This window comes from Plectropomus leopardus, chromosome 2, assembly GCF_008729295.1.
Source record: "Plectropomus leopardus isolate mb chromosome 2, YSFRI_Pleo_2.0, whole genome shotgun sequence".
In the NCBI taxonomy this organism is placed as follows: Eukaryota; Metazoa; Chordata; class Actinopteri; order Perciformes; family Serranidae; genus Plectropomus; species Plectropomus leopardus.
The window spans coordinates 24,321,792-24,346,764 of NC_056464.1; the positions used below are offsets into that span (position 1 = coordinate 24,321,792).

A 24,973-nucleotide genomic window follows, 5' to 3' on the forward strand; every position below is an offset into this window, starting at 1 on the left:
GCAGCACATTTGTAATAGTATATGAATCAAGCTTGAGGTGAAATCTCACAATCCACCAAACCTGAGGTTCGAGGATCAATACTGCATAAACACAGTCAGTGCAGCACACGTAAATGTACAGGTTCTGTATTTGCAATAAAAGTGTCTTTGCCCTGAGCTCAGGTTGAGATATTTTAGCTACGTGATCGAAATAACAAACCAGGGAAGTGCTTAACATTTATTCAGACTCTAAGATGAAGCAGCAAAATATCAGTGTGTCCAGACAAGCAAAACAACAGATTTATGGTTGATAAATCAAGCAAAAATACAAGCCTGCAGGAACAAAGCCAATCAAATAGTCAGCAAAACAGATCTTTGCTCAATAAATCCAAAAGTACTGCAGGTGTAAAGTAGAATATCCAACAGAAGCTCACATTTTTAGGATGACTTTGTGGTGAAGTGACTGAAGTGACTGAAGTGAGAAATAATGATCTTTTAAGTTGTTACTCTCTGCACTGTGAAGGACAATATGTAGATGTAGCTACATTGTCAATCTTAAGCAAAATTGCTGACTTGAGACACCAAAGTCAAACATAAGGTTAATGTTCTGACAAAGCGAAACAAAATCATGACAGGATAAAGTAAAACATAAGGAAGACAACAAATCTGTCACTGCGTTTTAGCTCCACTGAACTGGAACTGGGAGGGAAAGTGCTGCTTAAAACAATTTTATTGGCTTCAATGGAGAGCTTTAAGTCTTTGCCAGAGGCCTTTCAGTCCTGTCAAGAAAAAGAAAAACAAGGGTGAACACTGACAAACAACTTAGGCACCCAAACATTTCACAGCACCAGCACGAATAGATTAATGGTACATTTGAAATTCGTACGAGGTCCATCTAACTGCAGGCACTCCCGGGACACTGACACAATTCACAAATCAGGCCAAAGGCAATGTTAGTCATTCTTCCCAGTGAGTCTGCATTAAATAACCAGTGGGTTTAAGGGCAGGTAAATCAATTTTGGAACCAATCCACACCGGAGCCAGGCGGTCCACGAGTCATTACAGAAGTAGATAAATACAAAGTGCTGCTGGTCGCGTTGATTGCACATCCTGGCACAAGGTAGAGAGCGCGGTAATTTCATCATCAGGCACCAGGAACAGCAGTGAGTCAAAAACAGATCAGATAAGCCTGACACAGTAGCTGTCATTCTCAATAATAGATATTATTACACTTGAGGCATGACTTGGATCACGCTGACCTCGCTGTCAACATGAAGCGGCGGTCCAGCTGTTCCGTCAAAGTCAGGTCACTGTCACCTCTTTCATCTACAGCACTGTTTTTTTTTTTATTATCTTCCTCTTCTTTTGTCCCTCTGTCTCTGTTTCTCTCACTGTATTCACTTACATTTGTGTGTGTTTTTCAGAGAGCATGTCACAAGTGACCAATGGGGAGAATCACTCTGTTCAGGATTCATGTGATATACAGGTAACTATGACTACCGTGAAAGCAACTTTTAGTGTAATGACCTTTTATTGCACCGCCTCAGCATTTAGCTAACTGCAGGTGTGTATGTGTGTGTGTGTGTGTGGGTGGGTGTTAGTTATGTGGTGTGATGTGGGAGTGTTTGTCTGCTTCCATGAGTGTGTATTCATGTGTCAGCATACAGTGTCTGAGCTTGTTCAACAGAGCATGAGTGTTTTTGCATAGAAATCAAGGCTGCAACTAACAGTTATTTGCGTTATAGTAGAATAGGTGAATCTTAAAAATAAAAAACAACCAAAAAACGAAAAGTTTTACATTTTGGGCTTATTCTCTTTCTTCCTGATGGTTAGATGAGACAATGCACCCTCATACAACAGTTGGTATGATATCCTACGAATTAGCACTCCATGAATAACGTTGCAAACGTAACGTTAAGTTACTGTGCTTAGGTTTAGGAAAAGAAACATAGTGACGAGGCACGCAGTTCCAAACAGCAGTCTCCACGTGTTTTGTGACCACAATGGTCATGTGATAGCAGTCTTCCCAAATATAAGGGTTATTAATGCATTACTCACTCATGATTACAAGTGATATGTATGAATTTATATGAAAATGTACAAACAATGCATGAGAGCAGCCTTTATTGGAGGATCCATGCCACTCACCTGTTTGTATAATAAATATGAAGCTGTAGTCACCTGCCACTGAGTGTAGCTTTGCATAAAGACTGTAAACAGCTAGCTTTAGTCAAAAGGTAACAAAATTGTTGAGTAAAAATTGAAAAGTTGCAGTTTGCATGAAGGTTAATGACTTTTTATTGTAAGTGACTTCCTGGTATCTTAGCTGATTGTCATCAGCCGGCCCCAGACAAGAAATTTCCAAGACAAAACCCACCTGTAAAATGAAAATCTTTTTCTTTTTTATTAAGCTAGAAAAAAAAACTTGTACTCTTGGTCAGTCTTTATTTTGATGCAAAATTAACTAAACTAAATGAGCCATGGTCGATTTTATATGAATATATAGGTTTAACGACAATCTACATTGGATCTGCGAAGCTCTTGGTACAGCATGAACATCGACAAACAAAACACTGCATCGCACAGATGTGAAAGTGGTATCAATTTTCCCATCTAACTCTTCGCAAAAAAACAAATAAATATATTTCTAAAAATGTTGAACAATTCCTTTAATGTAGGAAAAATTGAGAAGGATTTTTTTATTTTTTAATAAATTACCTTGATAATCAGATTTTCTGACAATTTATTTATCAATTAATGGACAAATCATTTAAGGGCTAACATGCCCAGATTAACATGTCTGGCAGTCCCTGGTCAAACATTGGCTATTGGGCCTCTGTGACCTCCGAGCTCCCAGTATACACATCACAGTAAAGCCAGCAGCTTCATTATATTTTGCCCAGAATCACACCAGTATGCTTGAATACTGCCAGGCCTCTGTTTTTGTGTATGTCCATTACTTTCCACTAATTTGTTGAAACACAACTTTTTGTTTTTTAAAGAAAATTCACCATGTGAGCAAAATATAAAATTAAATAATTTAAGTGTTAGAACTTTAGGACAGGACAACGCCCTTCGACAGATATGGTAGTGCAGGATCCCGTTAATATTCCACCTAAGTGGTGCAAATTCCCAAACAAATCTGCAAGTATTCACATTACCAAAATGCAACTGACACACAGTGAAGCTGAGGTCTTTTAGGGCTGGGGAGGTCTGGGGCCAGGGGGCTGGTGGCTGCTTGGCCCAGCTGGTAATCTAGCCTGAAAGTAAACATGCGACACTCCAGTACAGTTGGCAGCATTTTTTGTTTTTAATTATCTGCCTGCACTGTATTTGTGCACATGTTCATGAGTGCCAGTGTGTGTGTTTGTGTGTGACACACACCAGTCTAATTAGCCAAGTCTCACTTCAGACTCAGTGACAATGTATGACATAACCTGCTGTCTGTGTGTGTGTGTGTGTGTGTGTGTGTGTGTGTGTGTGTGTGTGTGTGTGAGTGAGTGTTTGATGCCCATGTGGCCCTCCGTGTCCACATTCTATTCTCTCTTGTTAGTTTTCTTTTTGTTCCCACTGCCCCCCCCCTCGTTTCTCTTGCTCTCTCTCTCTCTCTCTCTAATTATAAATGTATGTCTCTCTGCCCGTACCTCAGAGGGCTCTGGAACAGCAGATGGAGTCGCACCGTGAGTCGCACAGCAAACAGCTTGGCCGCCTGCGAGACGAGATCAATGAGAAGCAGAGGATCATCGATGACTTAACTGAGTCAGTGCCTCATTGTAATTCTTCACCTTGTCTGATATACTAAATCAGACTTTTTAAATCAAGACTCCACAAGTTGTATAAGAGTATATAAGGAGAAGTACATGAGCAGTAAGCTCAAGTTAAAGTATTAATGCCACATGTTGAAAATACAAGTAACACCTAAAAAAAACCAAAAACATTTTTAAAAAAAACCAACTTAAATTTTAGAGTCATTAAAAAAAAATTAAAAACACCCTAAAACTCAAAACTTTAAAACAAAAAAACAACATTTAAATTATTAAAAAATAGAGAAAAACACCCATAAAAACCTAAAAAAAAAATTTGAACACCCCCCTTAAAAAACAGAAAAAAATCCCTACCCCCAAAGGTTTAAATTAAATTATGCAGAAATAGACTGGTAAACTGGTAAATACATAAACTGGTAATTCAATTTATTACAAAACAGCATGCTTTTTAAACTCTCGTTTTTTTATGCAAAAATCTTAATTTGTAATGCAACTTAAGTGTTCAATTAAATGTAGTGAAGTAAAAGTACAGTATGTCCCTCTGAAATGTAGTTAAAAGTATAAAGTGGCATGAAAAGAAGATACTCAAGTAAAGTACAAGTACCTGAATGAAGTATGAAAAAATAAAATGTATACTTCTATCTTTGAAACTGGACTGTGTAGCACTATACAAAGCAGGTTTTACAAGGTCCCAGAGGCAGACAGCTTACTCAGTTTTAGCCGTCTGTGAGCTCAAATCTAAAATTCAATTCTGCCCTCATAAGCAGTGTGGAAATGCTAAATTTGGGGATACATGGTCTTAGTAGTTGAGTTCTTAAAAAAGGTCTAAGCCCTGCTCTAGCAGCAAGAGGGGCTAAAATCAATATGTGTGGGTGGTTGACATGGTGAGGAAACTGCAGTGTGGGAGGACTTTAGATTCAAGCTGCTGCCGAACCACAATGTGAGGAGCCACTGGGCTCCTTGGAAACATACCCCCTTCAAGTGCCTCGTTCTGGAGATGCTCTGTTCGAGGCGTGACTGTCTGGGAGCAGGCTGCAGGGCAGACCGTGTTGAAGGACTAAAGTACATTTCCCAGCTAGCACAGGGAGTGTCGGGTTAACACCCAGGGAGCAGCTGCAGAGAATTTCTGGATGAAAAGACATTTGGGGCTGCTCTGCTTGTCCCGCTGGCATGGCCTGATTTGGATAAGCAGCTTGAAAATGTATAGATGGAGGGATGGGTGTCAGTGGGGCAGAAAGCATCTGTAATAGTAGCAAAGTGGTCCTTCAGATTATTGAAGCGGAGCCGGAAAAGCGGGTATCAAATAAATGTTCTGCCAGGATTCAAGGATCAAAAAAGAAGAGCAAAATCAAATAAGGTTAAACATTTTGGGGACACGGTGGCATGCACTATGTTTTTAAACCAGTTTATATCTGCAATGCAATGGGACACTTCCATGCTTCAGTTTTGACCTGATGATACACTTGGGCCACTCAAGGACACCTAGTACAGATCAGATCCTAACCCTGCACACATAAATGGTACTTCTTCATAATTTTTGCACCTGCTGCTTTGAAAATCTGTGCATGTGAGCTTTAGACTCAAAAAAGACAATTTATTTTTCTCATTTGATGCTGAGGTGGTTCATCCTATTAATTACCATTTTTATATCAGTTTAAAAATCTCTAATAAACCTCTCGGATTTCCTGCAATATTTCTTGTACGATAGCTGAAGGCATAGTTGTAAAATTCTGAGATTGGCATTAAAGTCAAATTAAATAGAGAACATTTTTGAGGACATGTGAGTTCATAAAGTCACACAATCTAATGTCATGAAGTTGACCATCTCCAGATTGCATCCATTATATTACAGATTCTATTTCACATTTTGGTATTTAATCAACACGCTCGCTGAACTGCTGTGGCACTGTGGCAGAGCTGCCTGGAGCTATGAGTGCTATTTTTTCAATATTAAAAGCAGGTACTCGTCTAATTCATGGAGCAGCGTATGCCACTGTGTTGTCAAATATTACTGGTCCTGCAAACATTTCAAAATAAAGCCTTGTGTTAACAAATTAAGTGATTATGTCCACAGAGGGTCGTCCAATGGCTTTAATTTTGAAACAGAAACAAGAAGTGTTAAGTTTGAAAATACAGTATGTTTTTTCATGTCTGTGAGAGATTAAGACATTGAAACTGTAGTGAAAGGTAGTATAAAGTAAATATTATAATCAAAAAAACATTTTTACAGTCTGTTTTTGCTGAAAACCATGTGTGCTGTGTGGAAAAATAAGCAAGACTCTGAATAGGCCTTTTCATGGATAATATTTTGACTTGTGACAGTCGGAAAGCACAGGTGTAAATAATGAAATTAATTATGGCTGAGCTCCATTTAGCTCTTTTGATTTCAGGGTCCTGGTATTGTGCATGGTGCTCAGTGTAACCCTCAATGGAGCTCTTTAGTAGAACAGAGCCATCGTTAGTGTCACATCTGTGCTGTTCCTACTATGACATGTAATAATGTCTCTTGTGAGAAAGGGCCCATCTCTAGATGTTCTGCAGCTGAGCAGTGCTGCTCATGGGGCAGTGTGACCCTGATGTTAGACTAACTGTAACAGAGAGAAACAAAGCATTTTCATTAAATATTTTGAACCTGTCCATTGTTTTCCTTTTTCAGTTGCAACCAGAAGCAGCAGCTGGAGTTGGAGCAACTCCACTGTGACTTTGAACGTCTCAGGAGCCAAGAGCATCACAAGAGTCGACAGCTGGAGGAACTGACGTGAGTCTCTGCTTTACTGTCCTGGCCAGCTTTCAAACACTTTGCCATATGGAGGCCCGGGAGCGTGCTGCCTCTTTTGATTCACATCTTCCATTTCTCTCTGTCATTTGTCTTCCCTTTGTCTATTTATTTTTCCCTCTCCCTCTGCAGTTCTGACTGTCTAGCTATTTTATTCTAGCTTTCCCTGTGGAGTAATACAGTCATACATATTGTGGCTAAAATTTTCTGTAGGCTAACCCTTTTAACCCTCTCTTTGCCTCTTTCTTTCCTGGTTTATGTGTAACTCTGCATTTCCATAATGTAGTTTTGCAATTAGGTAGCAGCTGGCTGCTAATAGGCCTCTTTCTGCACTGACCTTTGCAGTGCGTTGCATCAGACGGCAGATGGGAAACAGCCCATGAGTGGGGCAGCCGGTCTATGCTCGCGTTTGTTCTTTATTCATGAATTATTCTGGTCCTCATTTGGGGCAAAGAGAAGTTTATTTAGAATTTTTATCTATCCGTCTGACTGTCTGCCCTTCTATCTATAGATTTCTCCACGAGCGACATGAGCAGTCAAAGAGGGACCTCAAAGGGCTGGAGGAGACCGTTGTAAGTCATTATTTACCGTCACGACTCACTTAGCTCCCTCAGAGGTTACCGATCCACTAAATACTCTCTAACTGCACTATTTCCTCCCTCCCTTCATGCTTCAGGCTCGTGAGCTCTACACCCTGCACAACCTCCGCAAGCTTTTTGTTCAAGACCTCACGACTCGAGTTAGAAAAGTAAGCCAGACATAATTTTAAGACACACAACGCTCTTAAAAGCTGTAATTCTCCACATATAATAGTTGTAGCTAGAATGCATGCAGCTTCACAAAGACTGTATTTGCTGTGGGAGTGTGTTTTTTTTTTAAGATTCTAAGAGATCTCCACTGTTTGTGTTGACAGAGTGCACAGATGGAGCCCGATGATAGTGGGGGATATATCACCCAGAAACAGAAGATTTCCTTTCTTGAAAACAACCTGGACCAGCTTACAAAAGTTCACAAACAGGTAACATTGAGCAGAAGTTATGAAACTAAATTTTAGTGAAGGAGTCTGAAAATAGCTTCTTACCTGTCCACGGTTTCTTCAAGAATTAGGACAAATTATACGGTTTCTCTTGGCCTGGAAGTCTGATTATAACAAGGCAGAAATGCTTAGCTGGAAAGAATATAAGAGGACACAAAGAGTTAGTCAAATTAAAATACAAAGCCGTGTGCATTGTTTGTCGTTGCTCTCCTATGGGCACAAGTAACGCTACCACTATCAATCATCTTATTACTGCAACTTAACATGAAAGGCTCCTTGAAAACAGAGCAGCAAGAGGTGTTAAAATTGCTGCCTTTAGGGGAAAGGAAGCCATACCATAAAACAGTTACTCCAATTTGATAAACACTGATTTATTCACTATGCAGGTGCACACAAAAACACTCAGTCTTTCTGTTCTCTCTAACTTATGCACACAACTCTCAAAGGCAACCTTGTACTGAGAAAGATTACACACACACACACATTTCACATCTTTCTTTAATATCCCTAAATGGACTACAGCAGTGGACTGAGTGTTGATGTGCTAAACGTTCTGCAGACTGGCACATATATACTCATGCTGGCAGACTGGTAAGAGCTGCACTGCAGCAGAGTCTCAGGCAGAAAACCAATCCTAAAGTGACTGCTGGGAGACTCCATCCCATCCACCACCTGCTGATACTGTGGGAATGGAAGATGAAAGTCAGGGTCATAAATCAGCAAGCTCCTAGTGAAAGGTGATAAGACTCCCAAAGACAGCCAGTGGACAGTGCACTGGGGCTATGGATGAGTTTCTCTGCCTTTGTACAGATATCGTAAAGTCTGAATGTCTGTCCATCTGCACATATACAACGGTCACAATTTCATTTAGAACACCACCTACCTCCTCTGGAAACCCTGCCTCCATTTCTTTCCTTTAAAATGACTCACCAAAACACAATACAGTAGTACCACCAAATCTCAGGTGGTTCTGTGGGATACCTGGATCCCTTGCCTGCTTTGCTTGTCAGATAACTTTGCCAGTTTGCTAAACCCACCGGTCTTGTATAAGTTTGCGTGATCACGTAGCAGCATACTCCCTTGGGCAAATTCACAAAATTTCATGGCTTTTGTGGCCAGTAAACCTGCATAAATATGACAAAACATTTGCAACCTGGATCAACATCAATTTTCTTGTGCCAGGTTCAGATGCCTTTCTCAAATCTTTGAGCCCTTAGCAAATTGGTTTTCGAAATCCAGGAGGGGAAAGGCATGGAGCTGACTAGAAATATGAGAAATGGGAAGAATTAGTAGATTAAGAAAACTTATTTAAAAAAAAAAAAGCTAGGGGAAAATGTCCATTCAACTTTATTTATAATTAGCAAAATTATGTTTTTAAAATCATGTTACAGAATTATCATTAATTCTTCTTCTTTTTTTCAAATAAATCAAACCAATTTGCTCAGGGTTCAAAGGGTTAAAACAGCTGCATAGGATGAAATGCACCCTTAATTGTGTTGTCAAGCAAATCGCGTCTCAGTGCTTCCATGCTGTTTGCATGGATAAATTCATATGGTACATTTGGCACAAAATTGACACCTTTCTATGCAAATGAGCCTCATTGCAGCCCATTCACAAAGATCAATGCTCATAGCCACATGCAGTAACAAAGAAATTATTATTGTCTTCAGAGAGTTGGTGGTATCTGAAGTGCACTGACAGACTGGGATATTACATCTCAAATATGGTTTCTCTGTCACCTTTAAATTCCTCTTCTGAGTTTTGAGGATTGGCTTTGCACCTTATTTGTCAGTAAGGACCTGTAGTTCATGGTCTGAAAAAATCTTTTTTTTTTCTCTCGCTGCCATTTTTCTGCCTACTGTGTTGTTGGCCCAAGGGCAACATTTATACTTTGCCACATGGATAATTGCAATCAGATGCAAAAAACAGCAAACTGCACTCAGCTGCAAAACTTTACAGCCATGTTTGTGCTTTCATGTCATTGGTGCAATATCTCTGTTGAATTGGACTTTGAGACAAGACAGACAGCAGTTGCAAGTGATGCTCAATTAATGATGCTAACAGCAAACCCATTTAATTCTTTGTGAATTTGCCTCAAAATGTTTAAGCTGCTCAGTCATTGGTTTTTCACCTTTATCTTAAGAAATGCTGTGTGCAGCAGTTTTAAATCAATAAATATATACATTGATTCCGAATAAAACCATTTACAAATAAGACCATAATATGCAACACTGAAGTTACCATGATATGTTTCCAATTATGTGCCACAGGATTTTTTGTTACATTTTTGCAGTAGTAGTTACTAACACAAATTGTCCCTAAAGCATACTTTTTTTTCCTTTGAGATAATGTATGTAATCAGTTTAAGAACTCAAACTTTGTAGGTGTTTTGTTCATGAAAATGTCAGTAACAAAATATGCATTGAAGGGATATTACACAGGATTTGTCACTTAATGCTTGTAAACAAACAGATTCAAACTTGGCCTCTCCTCCTCAGCTCAATAGCACTGAGAGAGCAGCAGTGGTCAAGCGAGCTAGAGAATGAATGAAGAGAGACTAAGTGGCGTTAGCGAGGATGAAGCTGTGATCAGAGAAATAAATTGTTATTTTCTGATTATTTCACTGTGGTTACGTTCTAACCTGCACCTTCACACAACGCTGCAGGAAGATGCTGCATTGCCGGATTTTGTGTGACTTCAGCTCAAGCACATGCTTGTGTGTCTGTATGGCTCAGCCTCACGCTCAATCAAACAGACACACAGACCTTCAGCTCGCATCCCCAGAGCAGAGGAGAAACAGCTGGTCACTACATTTTTATAGAGTCCCGACCTCGCACTGCTATGTGCTGGGGGCTACACACCTCTACCCAAAGGCTGACACCCAGAAATGTCCCAAACATTGCAAAATAATAAGTAAATACAGGCAGAGGGCAGGTTCTCTGCAAATATACTGCCACAGTTCTAGTGGGTCATAAGTGATGATTTAGAGGTATTACTTCAGTGTGGGTCTATGTATTGTTTTTTTTTTCCTTGTTTTTTTTAAAGTAAAATGCTGCATAGAACACCTTTAAGTCTTTATTATCTTGGAATATGTACCAATACTAATCAACTGTTTACTACCAAACTATGCATATTTGAAAGTGATAAAATTGGTTTGTCATGCTGTGTCTACTGAAGTAGCTCTATAAGCTGGTCGCTGGGAGTTTGGTGTTAACACACATATTGTCTGGTGAATTATCTTTCAATATGAGACAGCTGTTAAGCATGTTCCCTTAACATAAAAAGCAGTATAGGCTGTCTTTTCATAGACGATTTTCCCTTCAGGTCACGCTTGACACTCCTCTGTTCCACCCCACTGCACCTATTCAGTTTTAACTGACAAAAGTGTTCCACTTCGAGGAGGTTATTTGGCCATTTTGCTACAGCCATTGCTGTATACTGTACCCATTCCTCTTGACACAATAGGGTTTGATACCTCACACTGCAAAACAGAAGGATGCTTTCCAGTAAAAAATGGTGGAACAAATTAGATTAGAAAAAATCCCATTTGCATTCTTTATTTCCAAACAAACAAGAGCAAAACTGTAGAGGTTTCAAAATAGTTCAAAATACAAGCTCTTTATAAAATGTATTCAGAAAATGTCATCCTCAACAGAAAAAATAACTTTCTAGATAAAAACATAACCAACAATGTAACTACATTTTCCTTTAAATATTGCATCTCGTCTATATTTACAGTTATACGTACAGTTATTCCCCTGCCTTACTGTATGTGTTCTTATGTGTGTCACAGCTGGTGCGTGACAATGCAGATCTTCGCTGTGAGCTTCCAAAACTGGAGAAACGTCTTCGATCTACAGCTGAGCGAGTCAAGGCGCTGGAGGGTGCGCTGAAGGAGGCAAAGGAGGGAGCCATGAAGGACCGCCACCGCTACCAGCAGGAGGTGGAGCGTATCAAAGATGTGATGCGAGCTCGCAATCCCTTCCGCCGGCCCCATGCTGCACAGATAGGTAACACACACACCTCGCTCACAGATGCAGCAATTTCAAAATAATTAAAGAGCCATAAGCAGTAATGTACACGCTACATTACATGTGGCTGCATGCGTCATTTCAGTGAAAGCGATGTAATCGGATAAAGATCTAATCTGTAGATAGGCGGTGATCCATGTCATCCATCTATTAAAATCTGATCTGTAGGAATTAACATGCAATATTCCAATGCTGTTATTACATTTCCTGTTTAGGACATTAATTGCTTTCTTATAATTCTCGTGACTGCATTTTATTGTCTCAGTTTTTGTTCTCTGTGCAATAATAGTGAAGCTACATCTAATTTAATTCAGTCTGCAATCAAATCACACAAACAACTGTTTTAATGTCTACAAGCCCTTCTATCTAGGTATATTAAAGTTACAGTTTTCTCATTTGCTTAAGTACATTTTCGAGTACATCTCAAAACAGAAAGTGCAATCACCACAGTAATTTTACTGTGCAGCACAGTACCTGCAAATAGCCCCGACTCGTTTTGAAATGAAGTAAATTCATCAACTGGAGCATCTCAGTTTCCCTTCCTCACTACCTAAACAAAGATGGTTAATGTCTAAGGAAATGTGTTGATGAGTCCACTGGAATTCTGTTGTTTTGTCAATCAAATGTAACTATATTTATTTTTAGCTGCGACCAGCAGCTCTATGGCTCACCCTGTCGGCTGGTTAGGGGTTAGTCAATCGAAAATTTTCCAGACTGTTTGGCGTTCACGATTTTTGCCCTAAGAGGCTAATGTGTTTGTGTGAACATGTGTGTTTGTTCATGCCATTTGGATAAAAGGTGGTGTGGCAATCATGGTGGCCTATTGAAAAAGAAAATAACCTCCAAAAGGATTTAGATACTTAACCAAGATTTTGTGAAAGGATTGGTCATGATCCAAATGACTACTAATTAACTGCTGATGGCAAAAAGAAGTAATGTGTAGGTGCATGAGCGTACGTGGTTGCAACTATTGCAAATAAACGTGTTTATTAAAGCTGTTGCACAAGAGATAAAGCAGTCGTCTACCAATCAGAAGGTCGGTGGTTTGATAGCCGACCCCTGCAGTCCACATGTTGAAGTATCCTTGAGCAAGATACTGAAACCCAAAATTGCTTTCAATTGTGCATGAATGTTTATCCATTGATTATGGGCCACCTGTGTATAGATGTGTGTATTAATGGGTGTTAATGTTAATATGCTTGTGTTGTAAAGCGCGTTGAGTGGTCACTAAGACTAGAAAAGTGCTGTAATAATAACTGTTACCATTTTTTAATGTTTCATTCTAATTAGACTTATTAGATTTATCTAATAGCCAACTAAATGATCGAAACATATGCCATACACACTCAGTTTTAACATGAGTATAAATCTGAAAGAACAAAAGGTAGATTAAAAACAAATGGCTCAGTATACTGTAAGACTAATGTAGATTATTGTAGGAACTACTGTAGAGATAAAACAATTTAAAATGTAAATCCTTTCCACCACGTTATCACTGAGGTTGCACATGTCTCTTTGACCACACCACTTCGTGTGCTTCTTATCAAATATTTGCCTTTGCAATGCACCGTGAGGAAAGTCTTTTGGCATGGCGTGACCACCATTTTCATGTTTCTGCTGTGTGATTTTCTCACAGGCATCATCCATTGTTGGATTTGCATCATCTGTCATCGCCTTCCTTCCCCTTACCAGAACACCACATATTCAAACACCTCCTGCTCATGCATGAGTGAGATGCAAGATGAGTTTTCAGCATCTTGTTCCATTTTCAGTAACTGAAAAACCAGAGTCTCAGGTTCACCGCTGTGGAACACACAGATATGTTTGAAAACCGCCAGAAATAAACATGTTTTAGTTGCCACACATTTTAACAACATTTATGATCACAACAAAATTCTAAAATACTTGAAATGTTGTGAAGGTTGGCTTGAATATTTAGCATATAAGGATTTAAACAGAGAGCTCTTCTGAGAGAAATACAGCTTACTGAAAAAACAGTGTAATCCATTTTGATCACTAAGACTTTCTTCATCACTGTGTCAATTGAAGATAATTGCACTCAAGCGTTTGAAATATGTGTGAAAGAAATGAGAGACGCATATGCTGCTGTGAGAAAATTAGCTATTGATTTCAGCGGTTTTTCATAATAATGATTTTCATTTGAGGATTATCCTAAAGCAGCTGGGAATAATTGATATTGTGGTGTACATTAAAGTCAAACTAGTATCACATTTCGTCATCCCTTTCAGTGTTTTTTAATGTATTGTTAAGAGTTTTCATTATGAGAAGGAGGGAAAAAGGTTTTTCGGCAAAATGTAAATGCTCCTTTTCCTTTCAGCTGGCTGGAGGGACGTGTCGCTGTCTTTGTTTGATTGACAGCAGCTGGCAGGCAGCCAGAGTGCCGGTGTTACACCGTGGTGAAGGAGAGACAGAGTACACAAACTCGCGCTGTGGCCCGCATGTCATGGGCAGACAGCAGCATGTTGTTGGTGGTGCAGGATGAGACATGTGTTAGTGTTTGCCAGATCAGAGGGAGGCTTTAGCAGGAAAGCTTGTGTTGTGTAGCAGGCCGATAGAACCATCCATGTAGACAGTTCCAGAATGCCGTTCTGCTTAAATTACGCAAAACATTCAATTTTTCAAACCAACAAATACAAATTTCTGTTTTGGTTTCTCGTTTTGTCTTAAAGGAGAACACATTACATGATTGTTGTATGTTGTAGCAGACCAACAAAAATCATCTCTCTCTTTACCGATGAATTTATGATGAAAGAGAAACATGTCAGATTATTTAAGTATGCTGACAACATGGCTTTAGTTGGCCAACAAACCCATTAGATAAAGCTGTCTCATATGAAGGCCCTTCAAGCATAATAATAATAATTAACTTTATTTATATAGTGCTTTTCAAAACAAAATTACAGTGCTTTACAAAAATAAAAAAATTATATACAATAAAAAAATTTAAAACAGTTGAAAAGTTTTACAATATGAGACAAAAGGAGCTACATATGAGGAAAAGTAAAATAAATATAATAAAGCCAAATAAAACAAATAAAACAAAAACACATGGTGTTGCATTAGACATTGCATTGAAATGAATGTGGCAAAGACAAAATAATTGCACAAAACAAAATCTATAAAACAGAGCCAGTGTTACTTGACTGCAAATAATTGAAACTGCGGAAACGTTGAAATACCCTGGCACAGTTCTGGACTTCCAGTTGAGCTTCACTGGAGTATATTTTAACAGGATGCTCACAACAACTCTATCTTTTTCGGAAACTGAGCGACCTTTTTGTTAGTCAACAGATTTTAAAACTTGTATAAAAAACTACAGTTGAGAGTGTTTAACTTTTCACCTCCCTACCTTGTACAATCCCTAGACTGGAAGTCTAAGAACAAACTTTCTTGGATTGTGTCAATGGCCAGCAAAAAAGTTGGCAAACCTCAAAAGAAACTGTCTACAGAAAGGACGAGGGAGATAGTGAGAAGTTTCTTGGCAGATAGCTCCCATTCTCTCCTTAGCCCTTTTGAGCAACTAAAAATGTATTTAAGAAGTCCTTGCCAGATATCCTTAACTCAACAAACTGACGATTTAGAAGCCACCAATAGGCACTTAGATGAACTGCTTTTAATGTATAAACTGTTTTATTAACTGCTCATCTGCTTCATATGTTGCTTTTTGGTCAGTTGAAGACAAATGTTCACCCTGGTGGACAATAAAAATAATTCTGTTCTATCCTGTTAAAGCATTTTAATTTCAGTTGGACTTTAATATATTCACAGTATTCCAGTCCCATTATAATATATCATATTTTGCTACAGACAGCAGTGCAGCCCTATCCCTTGGGGGCAGTGTAAATGTGATGTTTTGTCTTTTCTGGATGAATGGATCAATCAATAGATCAATTCTGTTTTATCTCTAACAGCCAAGCCTGTGCGTGCTGGCCACTATCCAGTGTGCTCTCCCACCAACCCGTTCTTCATCAGAGGATACAGCGATCACCCCATTGCCTTCTACAAAGCTGATTTCCACAACAACAGCAACAACCAAAAGCAAGCAGCTGCTCCTGCAGATCCCACAACACCCGAGAGTGAGCCCACGTTACCCGAGGACGACTCCAACCAGAACAGCCCCATCAAATGCCTCGCCGCCCAGAACAATGACACACACGATAACGACGCTCAGGACAACATGTGAGTAAACACAGGGCCATGTCCACTTTAACATCATGAATTATTAATACCACAACTTTGAATATATTAGCTCAGACTACTAGTGACTCAAGGTTCACTTTGTCTGATGCTTTCAACCATATCTAACTTTGTTGACCCTAGAATGACTTAAATCGTTTCGTTCTCTTTGGCAGCACCTTTAGCAATAAGCAGTAACTGCAATGTGTTTTTTAAACTGGGATGATGAATTTATTTGTATCAGCTTGTTTTATGAACCCTGCAGCTGGCAAGATGAAGGGGTTACCACAGCAAAGATGGTATATTTGTGTGTGCTCGTGTGTATGCATGTATGTATGTTTCAGTGTTTGTGAGAGCAGATTATTAATGACTGCGCCACTTGTGATTTTTCCCATGAATGTCACCGCAAACACCTACTATGTCAAACTGCAAATGCAAGGGCTTTAATCATTGGGCCGTATACTCAGTCAGCTTTGTGTTGAAAATTAACTTTTTTGGCCACTGTGTTGGGTGGATTCCAAAATCTACCAGCCACACATTAGAAAACCTTTTTTTTTTTTTGTGCAGACGAGTAAAGACATTCTAGCAGCCACTTACACGTTTTGGTGCCAACTTCCAACTGTAGTGACCATAGACCCTTAAAAGTTAATAGACGTAGCCAGTTGTTTGCTTGGCTGTCATAGTGCATTTACAGCTGTGGTTAACTGTGACAAAGCTTATGCTAATAACAATAGTCTTAAAAACTATTAAAAACAAAATGTACTTACCAGGGGGACAAGGAAAATTTAGCCATAAAGACCAAGACCTTTTTTATTTTTTGTTGTCTGTAAAAATGCTTATCTTGCTGCAGAGTTGGGCATTTCAGCACGGGGGTCTGTGGGGATTGACTCACTTTTTGGCCATCTGAGGAATTGCAGTTTTTGGCACTTTAATGTTGTCTTCATTTTTCTGCCCCCGAGGTTGCTGCTTGATAGTGATCTAACAGACATGTATTTAAATGAAAAAATCTTCAAGATTATTACTTTAACTTATCATCCACATACTAGTTTTTGACAGTACTTTCAACCACATCTCAGTTTTTTGACCTCGTAAATAGTAATTTGGCAAATTAATCTCAACTCAGTATAATTTACTATCTTTTATTCTGTGCTGTCAACCCCATCTCCCACTCCAGATGTTGTACATAGCAGTTTGAGAAATAATCTTATCCTAAGGTCCAGTTAAATTTTTCCTGATACTTTGAACCACATCTCACTTACTTTACCCACTTTATAGTACTCTGACAGAGTAAACTTCAACCAAGGTCTATTTACAAGCTTTTGTCAGAGCTTTCAATCAAGTTAATTTATGTATTATACTACAGCTGTGCAGTATTTGTTCATTATTCATGTTCTGAATTAACGTACACAGCTATTAGGAGGCTTAAACAGCCCATCGTTATTATATTTGTAGATGTGTGCATACAGTGCAAGCATGCAGTTTTAATCTGTTCTGACATTGATTCATTATTTAGAGACTGAGTGAGCACTTGGGTACACTTATATTTTAAATTTTTATTGCTGTTTTATTTAATTCAAATACAATATTGATCTGGAGATCAATATTTTTAAAGACATATCCCATAGTTGCGTTTACATAAATCCTTTCTCCTGTTTGTAGGCTCCCAGCCGAACCACCGAGCCAAACAGACAAGAGCACCGCAGAGATGCTTGACTCAGAAAACGGTGAGTCTTGTTCATATCACGGCTGTTAAAATTATGAGAAATGTTATGATCAAGATCAGCGGGGGTAAATTCACTTCATATTATGACCGCTTATTTTTTAGTGCTTGCCATTATGTTATCATACAAGTCATTACATTTGAATGCTGTTTTATATACTCGTACAGGGTGGCGGCTGTTAAACTAGTTTACGGTGATTGCCCTGCTGCTATGATAACAATTCAGTCCGCTGTTTCTTTTTTCTTTTTTGCTTTCATCGTCTTGTAATGGGCTCATAGTCAGCTGTCTTAGCTGTAATTCAGAGCCATTGGTGAGTGAGGAGGAGGGTTTCAGTACAGGTCAGCAGTCTTTGGATAAAGTTTCCATGAATGTATGTGATACAGCCTCAAGATAAGATAAGATAACACTTTATTGTCCGGTTGCACGGAAATTTGTCTTGCATTACCAGCTCATCAATCCTCACAAACATCACACATGTAAAAGACATAAAAACAACATTAGTGTGTGAAGAAAACTCTTAGTTTATTACAGGATACTGCTGCTAAGGTTTTTCTGCATCCTCACGTCTCTGTGTGAGTGTGTGCGTGTGTGTGCTCTCATCAGCAGCAGACTCTCGAGGAGACAGATTAGGCTTGCGGTGTCATTACTCAGCTAGACAGATAGCCGGCCAGACAGGCTGAGTGCCCACCTCAGCCTCTGACCCAGTGATGACAGCCGTAGAGCTGTGTGACAACCCCACACCTCTTCGATTCTTCAGGAATATCAATGAAAGTCACAAGCTGGGTTTAGAGCCAATATATCAATCTGCTGCGACGGCACTTGCCTTCTTTTAAATAACAGATAACCATAATGTTATCCAGTGAACCCTTAAAGAATTCAATTTTTGCTTCCCATGATGCAGTTTGAGAGGGTTTCAACACTTCCAACAGGTTGGAAAAAAGTTTGTCTCTTTCTGGCATAAAAGCACTCAAGACTGACAGCTATTCAGATGTTATGAGTTAAAAGATTTTTTTTTATATTTGCATTGTTAAGGGTGGAAATAGTATGCAATTTTGTAAAGATTTATTCAGTTTTATTTCATTTTCCATATCTTATATAGTACTTTCCCCCCAGAATGGACATATAGCGTTTTTGCAATGAAAGTGCTTGTATACTGTAATGTATTCTTAAGTCAAACTCTGAGTGAAATTCCCCTCTGGTCCCTCACTTGTAATTTTCACTCGAGGATATAATTCTACTCAGTGTCATGAATTTCAATAAGAGCTTATGGGCAAGTGTAAAACACGCTCTGCAATGCCTGTACCTCAAATTTCTTACCTTTTTTAATGTATTTTGAGTTGGTTGAGGTGTAGCCTTGACAGTTGGGATAAGATTTTTATTAACTGCCAGACCTATTTTTTAAAGAGATTAAACTGAGCAGCCTCATAATCCAGTCAAGCATAAGGCTTGTTGTTATTAGCCAACTCATCAAGTTTGCTTAATTTGTGAGCTTCAACTTGATGACTTTACTCCATGAATAACAATTTAAAAACTGCACATAGACTCCTCAATTTCTTGAGATTGAGAAACGTGTCTGGGTGTCAGTATGTTGTGTCACATGAAAAGCCTAGTGAATTTTTGCTGCATTAATCCCTGTCAGGGTAGTTCAGGGAAAGCAGAGGCCTCTAAGGATTGTATTCCTACATCAAATGCTAGGAGAGGGAGGATGTTTGACTCCTGCCATTAAAACACCTAGAATATTAATGCGAAGAGCATACATGCTTAAAAACAGCTCAAGATATGGCAGCAACGTATTGAATGTTGTCATTTTTCACAAATTTTAATTTAATTAATCTAAAATGCATGTTTTATTCTTTCATATCTCATTAATGACATCATTTTAACTAACGTCATAATTTACCTGTCGGTCTATAGGAAACAACAGATTAAGTTTAGCCAAAACTAGCAGTTACTGTTTTCTCCGTGGGAGGACTTTCTCTTAAAACTTGTACTTGCACTTTGATATTGTTATCATTAGCTGTACTAGTAGCACTATAATAGAGTAAGACTGTCCTGAAAAAATAAAAATAAAAAAAGACAGCATTGGTTGTTTGTTCAAACTGTGAAAAATGACTCATGTTTACATTTTCCTGACAAGCGAGCTCTGGCAGTCGTGCAAATAAAAACCTCTCCAGGATAACAGCAGCACTGGCCATTTGTTCAAACAGCGTGAAATTAATGTCATGTTTAGCAGCATATGTTCTTATAGCACTGAGAAAACTCTTGAGTTGGAGTGGGTGGTGCACCATTACAATTGGTACAAAGACTCAAGCAATAAGTTAGCTGCTTAAACTTATCAAATGCACTGCTGCTTTGTCATCACCTAGCTGATCGCGTGGAAAGATCCGTAAAATGCACATATGGGTTGTTTTAAAATGCACTGACACACACCTCATTCACTCATTTGTGTGTGAAGACATTATGCAGCTGCTTGTTCTAACACCATCTATCTGTAATGGCGTTGGGCTGCTTCAATTAAAAACCAAATGTGTATGTGACAAAATCACTTTTCACCTAATTAACACACCACCAACCCTCTCACTGTGCACCTGCCTGCCTCCTTATGCACCTCTTTCTGTCCACAGGAAACACCACAGATATCAATGACAACAGGTAAGACTGCTGCACCCTCTGATTCCTGCAAAACACCCGCTGCTATTTGTTATCGTCTTACTGCAGACTTCCATGGTGTTAAACAGAAACCTCTAAAATGTAACGTGTAGAATTCTTTAGAAGCTGGTTAATGTTAGGATTCATTTTGGACCTTCGATGACGTGCCAACAACAGTTTGGCTTTAACTGAAAGTCATGCAGTATTTCCTTTTAACTGTAGATAATGAGCTGTCAATTTCAGAATTAATGGCATAGCTAGAAGTTATTTACTTAGTATTTCCAGCATGTTTGATAATAGTCAGATGAGCAAATAACATGTTAAAGGATGACACTGCCGCATTCACTTTGCATGCACTAACTAGCCTCCCCTGTGTTTCAAGACCAATTACTGTCACATCACTGATTTGCTGCCCTCACTGCTGTGTCTCTCTGCTCTGTCGCTGCCCCCTTGTTGCTGTCACCTCTACGGTTACTGCTTTCCCTCCTTCTGCTGCTACTGCTACTATGGATGCTGCTGCTGCCGAATCTGGTGATGGTGCTGCGACCACCTTTGATTCTGGTGTGTTTGGGTAGCATGTGTCTGAATGTGAATTCTGTGTCCAGAACTGACGTCTGGGACAATCAGGACCCAACCAAACTGTACAACCTGCAGCCAGAGGCCTCAGCCAGCTAATAGTCCTGAGCAGGTAAGAGCACCAAAAACACAGCAACTCTTTAATTTATGTGCCACAGAACACACTTTCATCTATTAATGAGACATTAAAAATCTCACAAGCAATCAAACAACACTCATTGCTTTACTCAACTGAAACTATCCATAATAGTTTAAATATACTGCAGCATTTGAACAATCCACCCGATCTGTTAAGATTACACAAATCACAGCCCAGCTGGAAAAAAAACTGGAGACACAAGGGTTTACCAACAAAGTGATTATTAAACCAAAGGTAATCCAAATCCAAGGAATGGGAGGAGTCTATAAGGTCACTAGTGCAGGATTGGATGAGTAAAAAACATGCTGTATGGGTGTTGTGCTGTAAAAACAGGGAAAAGAAACCAAAAACCATGAAGCAAAAATGTGTGGTAAGAGAGGATCTGCCAGCACAGACTGTCTGTCTTATATGGGGGCACGTCGGACCCATGTGTGTCCTAAGCTGACGATTACAGTCAGGACTACAGCCCTGAAAAGAGAGCACAGTGGCAAAATTGCCAAGCAGAGGGACCATCACAGACACTATAGAAACATAAAGAATTGAGGGAGTATTTGAAAACCAGGAGCCTAGAAGTTATATGAGCAGCTTTCATCCATCAACTGTTGTTTTTCATTAATTGTTCTGTTTATGCTGAACTTAAGGACTTACATTCATAACAAAAACAAATGCGAAAACCTGAAAGCTTTTGAATAGCAGAGTTAAATATTGTGACTCTGAGTAAAGTTAAACCTCAAAGTTGTAAAACAATGATTATAAAGGCTTTTTCCAATTAAAATTGCATAAGATGTGCCTCAATGAAACATATGTACATGTTTATCATTAAAACAATTTTCATGTTAATGTTACTTTTTACATGACAAAGTGATAAATCACACATAATTGTGGCCTGCAAATTGCAAATACATTTGCAAATTTGACAGGGCTCTTGCATGCTTAATGCATGGCTCACAAGTGTTTGTTGGGATTATTGAAACATGTAAACAAAATTATATAATGTTTCAAATTGCAGCTTGCATACTGAGAAAGCAAATGAAACAGCCTTGTTGCATGTCAGTATTACCCAAATAATTGTTTATTTTTTATCTATATTGTTTTAGCAAATGATGTATCTAAGGTATTTTAAAACATTATTGGAATAGATGTATTGGGCTCAGGAACCAGTCCTGTGTCAACGTGATTTCATCTCAACTCATATTTTGACACTTGGGCAGAATTATTATTGCAATATTATAATGACACTGGGGGTAGCTTACTGGATTTTATCTTGGCTCAGAGGTGGTGGGCGTTGCGGCACACAAGTCGACTTAAATGACAAAGAAGGGCTTGGTGGTCAGGTTCAGGCAACAAAACTTTGCGGTTCTTTGTAATACATCCATTGTCTAATAATGATGCAGATAATTGATGCTGGAGTTGGTTATGGCGATCTTATATCAATATCATAATATAAGACTAGATAACGTCTTAGATTTTGGCTGTTGTAATGTTTTGTTGTCTTTTCTTGGAGAGAGAGGAAGCACTCAAGCCAAAAGTGTGGGGTTTATTTACTTTTTAAAGGCTGCATTACAATAAAGTGATGTAATTCTCTGAACTTACAAGACTGCTGTAGTTGATCTATTATTGGCGTTTACGCACTTAGTCATTATATCCACAGTATCAATGATTATTTATCAAAAATTTCATTTTGTAAATATTTTGTGAATGCCCCAGTATCGTCGTCACTTTAATGACAAGGGGGCACTGTCCATGCAGTGTATTTTGACACCTTGGGAGTAAGACCAGACTACCTGTCTTATGAAACATCACACATCAATATGACTTTAGAGGTTATCAGGTCTTGGCCCTCGGGTATTGTGCGGCGTCTACAGCAAGATCCCTGCCAGCTGCCAGGGCAAAGGGATTTCTTTTTTTTTCTTTTGGCTCACATGCTAAAAATACCTCCGCTGACTGAATAAACTGAGAGACACTTTGCACAAAAATACCCAACAAACAGCATCTGTCTCGGATCAGCACTCTTTTTGAATGACTTCCTAAATCCCACCCGAGGGTTAAAGATTATACAATATTATAAAAATATATCTCTGGGATTGACCCCTATGGGAAAAAGGAATTAAATTATCACCGCATCTGGGTTTTGCTTTGTGCCACTACTTTCACTGTCACAGGCTGCATTCAGTTTTGCCTTTTAATGTATTCAAGTTCTTATTATTAAACACACCTTCACAAGAACAACACAGTGTATTGGGAACTTTGGACATTTGCAGAACTAGTGCTGCAATTTATTTCAAACTGTAGTGATTTCGTACTTTCTGTAAAACTGCCAATGTGCTGACACTGCATTTAACACTCAACCTGCAGACTGAGGACTGCTTTACATGTGCTACCTGGTGAAATATAGCTTTATAAGCTGACATGAAGTTTTCTGCAACCCAAGTTTAGCAGCTTGCTGGTGGATTTTACATCCTATGAAGTCTAAATATGGCCTCAGAGTGCTCCACGCAGTTCCCAAACACCACGAGCTCTCAGTGAAGACACCAGAAATAAAATGATTCGAGACGTGTTCCTTCTGGCAATGTTAGCGTGACTCACTGGCTGCTGTCTCGCTCTCCCTGTTTTTCTCAAACGTATCTGACTGTTGCTCTTACTTTCTGTTTCTTTCTCTCTCTCCAGGCAGATGATTTTTCTGAGGCCTCCTCTGTAAATCTGCATGCAGCTGATCACTGTCCTCCCAGCCTCCCCTTCCTCTCTCATCCTCACCTGCTGTGAACAGACCGCTATCTCTCCCGTGTCCCCTTTCTTTCCCTTGCTTGCGCCTCTTTAATCCCTTTTCCTTCCTGTGTACAATGATGTGGGGTGTATGTGGGTATCTGTAAGATCCATGGCAAGCACTGCATCTCTCATGCCCGACTTGGCAGCTTTCATCCATATTGCTACACCCCCCTCCCCCATGAAAAACAAAGGGACCACAAATAGAAAGGTGGAGAAGAAAAGGTGCAGTGGTGAAGTTAACCACTAGGGTGTACTGTTTTTTCTCACTGAGGACACAACAGTGGACATAAAACCAACACATTTAACAGTAAGATGAGGTTAGTCTTTATCATTGTTATTATTATTAAAAGTGCTTGTGGAATCAAATCTCTGAGTTAAACAACATGAAACAGAGTTAACTAAGTGCTAATATGTATACTTTTGACTGTGCATGTTGATTTTGGATGCTGGTCTTCAGCTTTTCTCTGAAAATACATAGAAGAGAAAGAGAGCCAGTGAGGCAACATTACCGTGCAATGTCTCAGTCTAAAATTACTCTGTAAGTCAATGTAAATGGGGAATTCGGGCTTAAAAAATGCATTTTGTTTGAAAGTTAAAGATTGCATCATTAAATATTTTTTTATTGTCATACAACCTAATGAAAAGACCAAAACCAACAATGTGTTTCTCTGTCTCTGTGTTTTTAGACTTGCTCAGCCTGCCTCTGGCTCTCAAGCAAACTGAAGATGTAACTTTTTTTTAAGACCTTGAATATATTATTTCTTTTACTAAAAGCCTTAGAGATTTCCTAAAATAAGAAGGCACTAAAGTTTTCAGTTAGCACTACTAAAACAGAAGTAAATAGCACATTTGTTTGGGACTATTTTCAGCTATGGATTTATACACATTTGGTGTTCTGGTAAATTTAGACTATGGACTGTATAAAATATAGATGTGGCCAGTGTGACTTTACCAATTGGTTTGGGGACTTGTTTTGAAGCCTCAAGTTTGGCATTTTGGTTGTTGCCATTTTGTTCATATGGAAACAGAAGTGACCATATTTGGACAAAAGGGTGGAAATAACCTCCCAAATAGCTTTGTTACCCTGGTGCATTTACAGCAATGATTAACTGTAATAATGCAAATGCTAAAACTTGCAAGCTTAAAACCATTAATGTAATGTAAAAAAAAATAAGTACAAAATGTACTTACTAGAAAAGAACTGAACATTAGACTCCTTAGAGAGTCTTTCAGTAAAATAAATCATCAGGTCAGCCAAAATGTTGCAGCTTTCATGAACTGAAAACACATATAAATAGTGGTAGGCTATGCCTATACTTTGTGACTCTGGGCTTATACC

The 24,973-nt window shown here is 38.9% G+C and overlaps 1 protein-coding gene across 2 annotated transcripts in view; it reads left to right on the forward strand.

The window, feature by feature from the left end:
• The window catches only part of kif5ab (kinesin family member 5A, b), an 86,117-nt gene extending 62,192 nt beyond the window's left edge, over positions 1-23,925 (forward strand). The window contains exons 19-30 of one of the 2 annotated variants that reach the window (XM_042505781.1): positions 1,404-1,465; positions 3,629-3,738; positions 6,400-6,501; positions 7,031-7,091; positions 7,196-7,267; positions 7,433-7,537; positions 11,349-11,565; positions 15,519-15,786; positions 17,443-17,507; positions 20,129-20,156; positions 20,729-20,841; positions 23,536-23,613. In XM_042505781.1, the coding sequence (XP_042361715.1) occupies positions 1,404-1,465; positions 3,629-3,738; positions 6,400-6,501; positions 7,031-7,091; positions 7,196-7,267; positions 7,433-7,537; positions 11,349-11,565; positions 15,519-15,786; positions 17,443-17,507; positions 20,129-20,156; positions 20,729-20,828 (1,190 nt within the window). In that variant the 3' untranslated portion in view covers positions 20,829-20,841; positions 23,536-23,613. Of the gene's footprint in view, positions 1-1,403; positions 1,466-3,628; positions 3,739-6,399; positions 6,502-7,030; positions 7,092-7,195; positions 7,268-7,432; positions 7,538-11,348; positions 11,566-15,518; positions 15,787-17,442; positions 17,508-20,128; positions 20,157-20,728; positions 20,842-23,535 lie in introns of both variants that reach the window. The other variant, XM_042505773.1, reaches the window with a different exon arrangement.
• Positions 23,926-24,973: the final 1,048 nt, after the last annotated feature.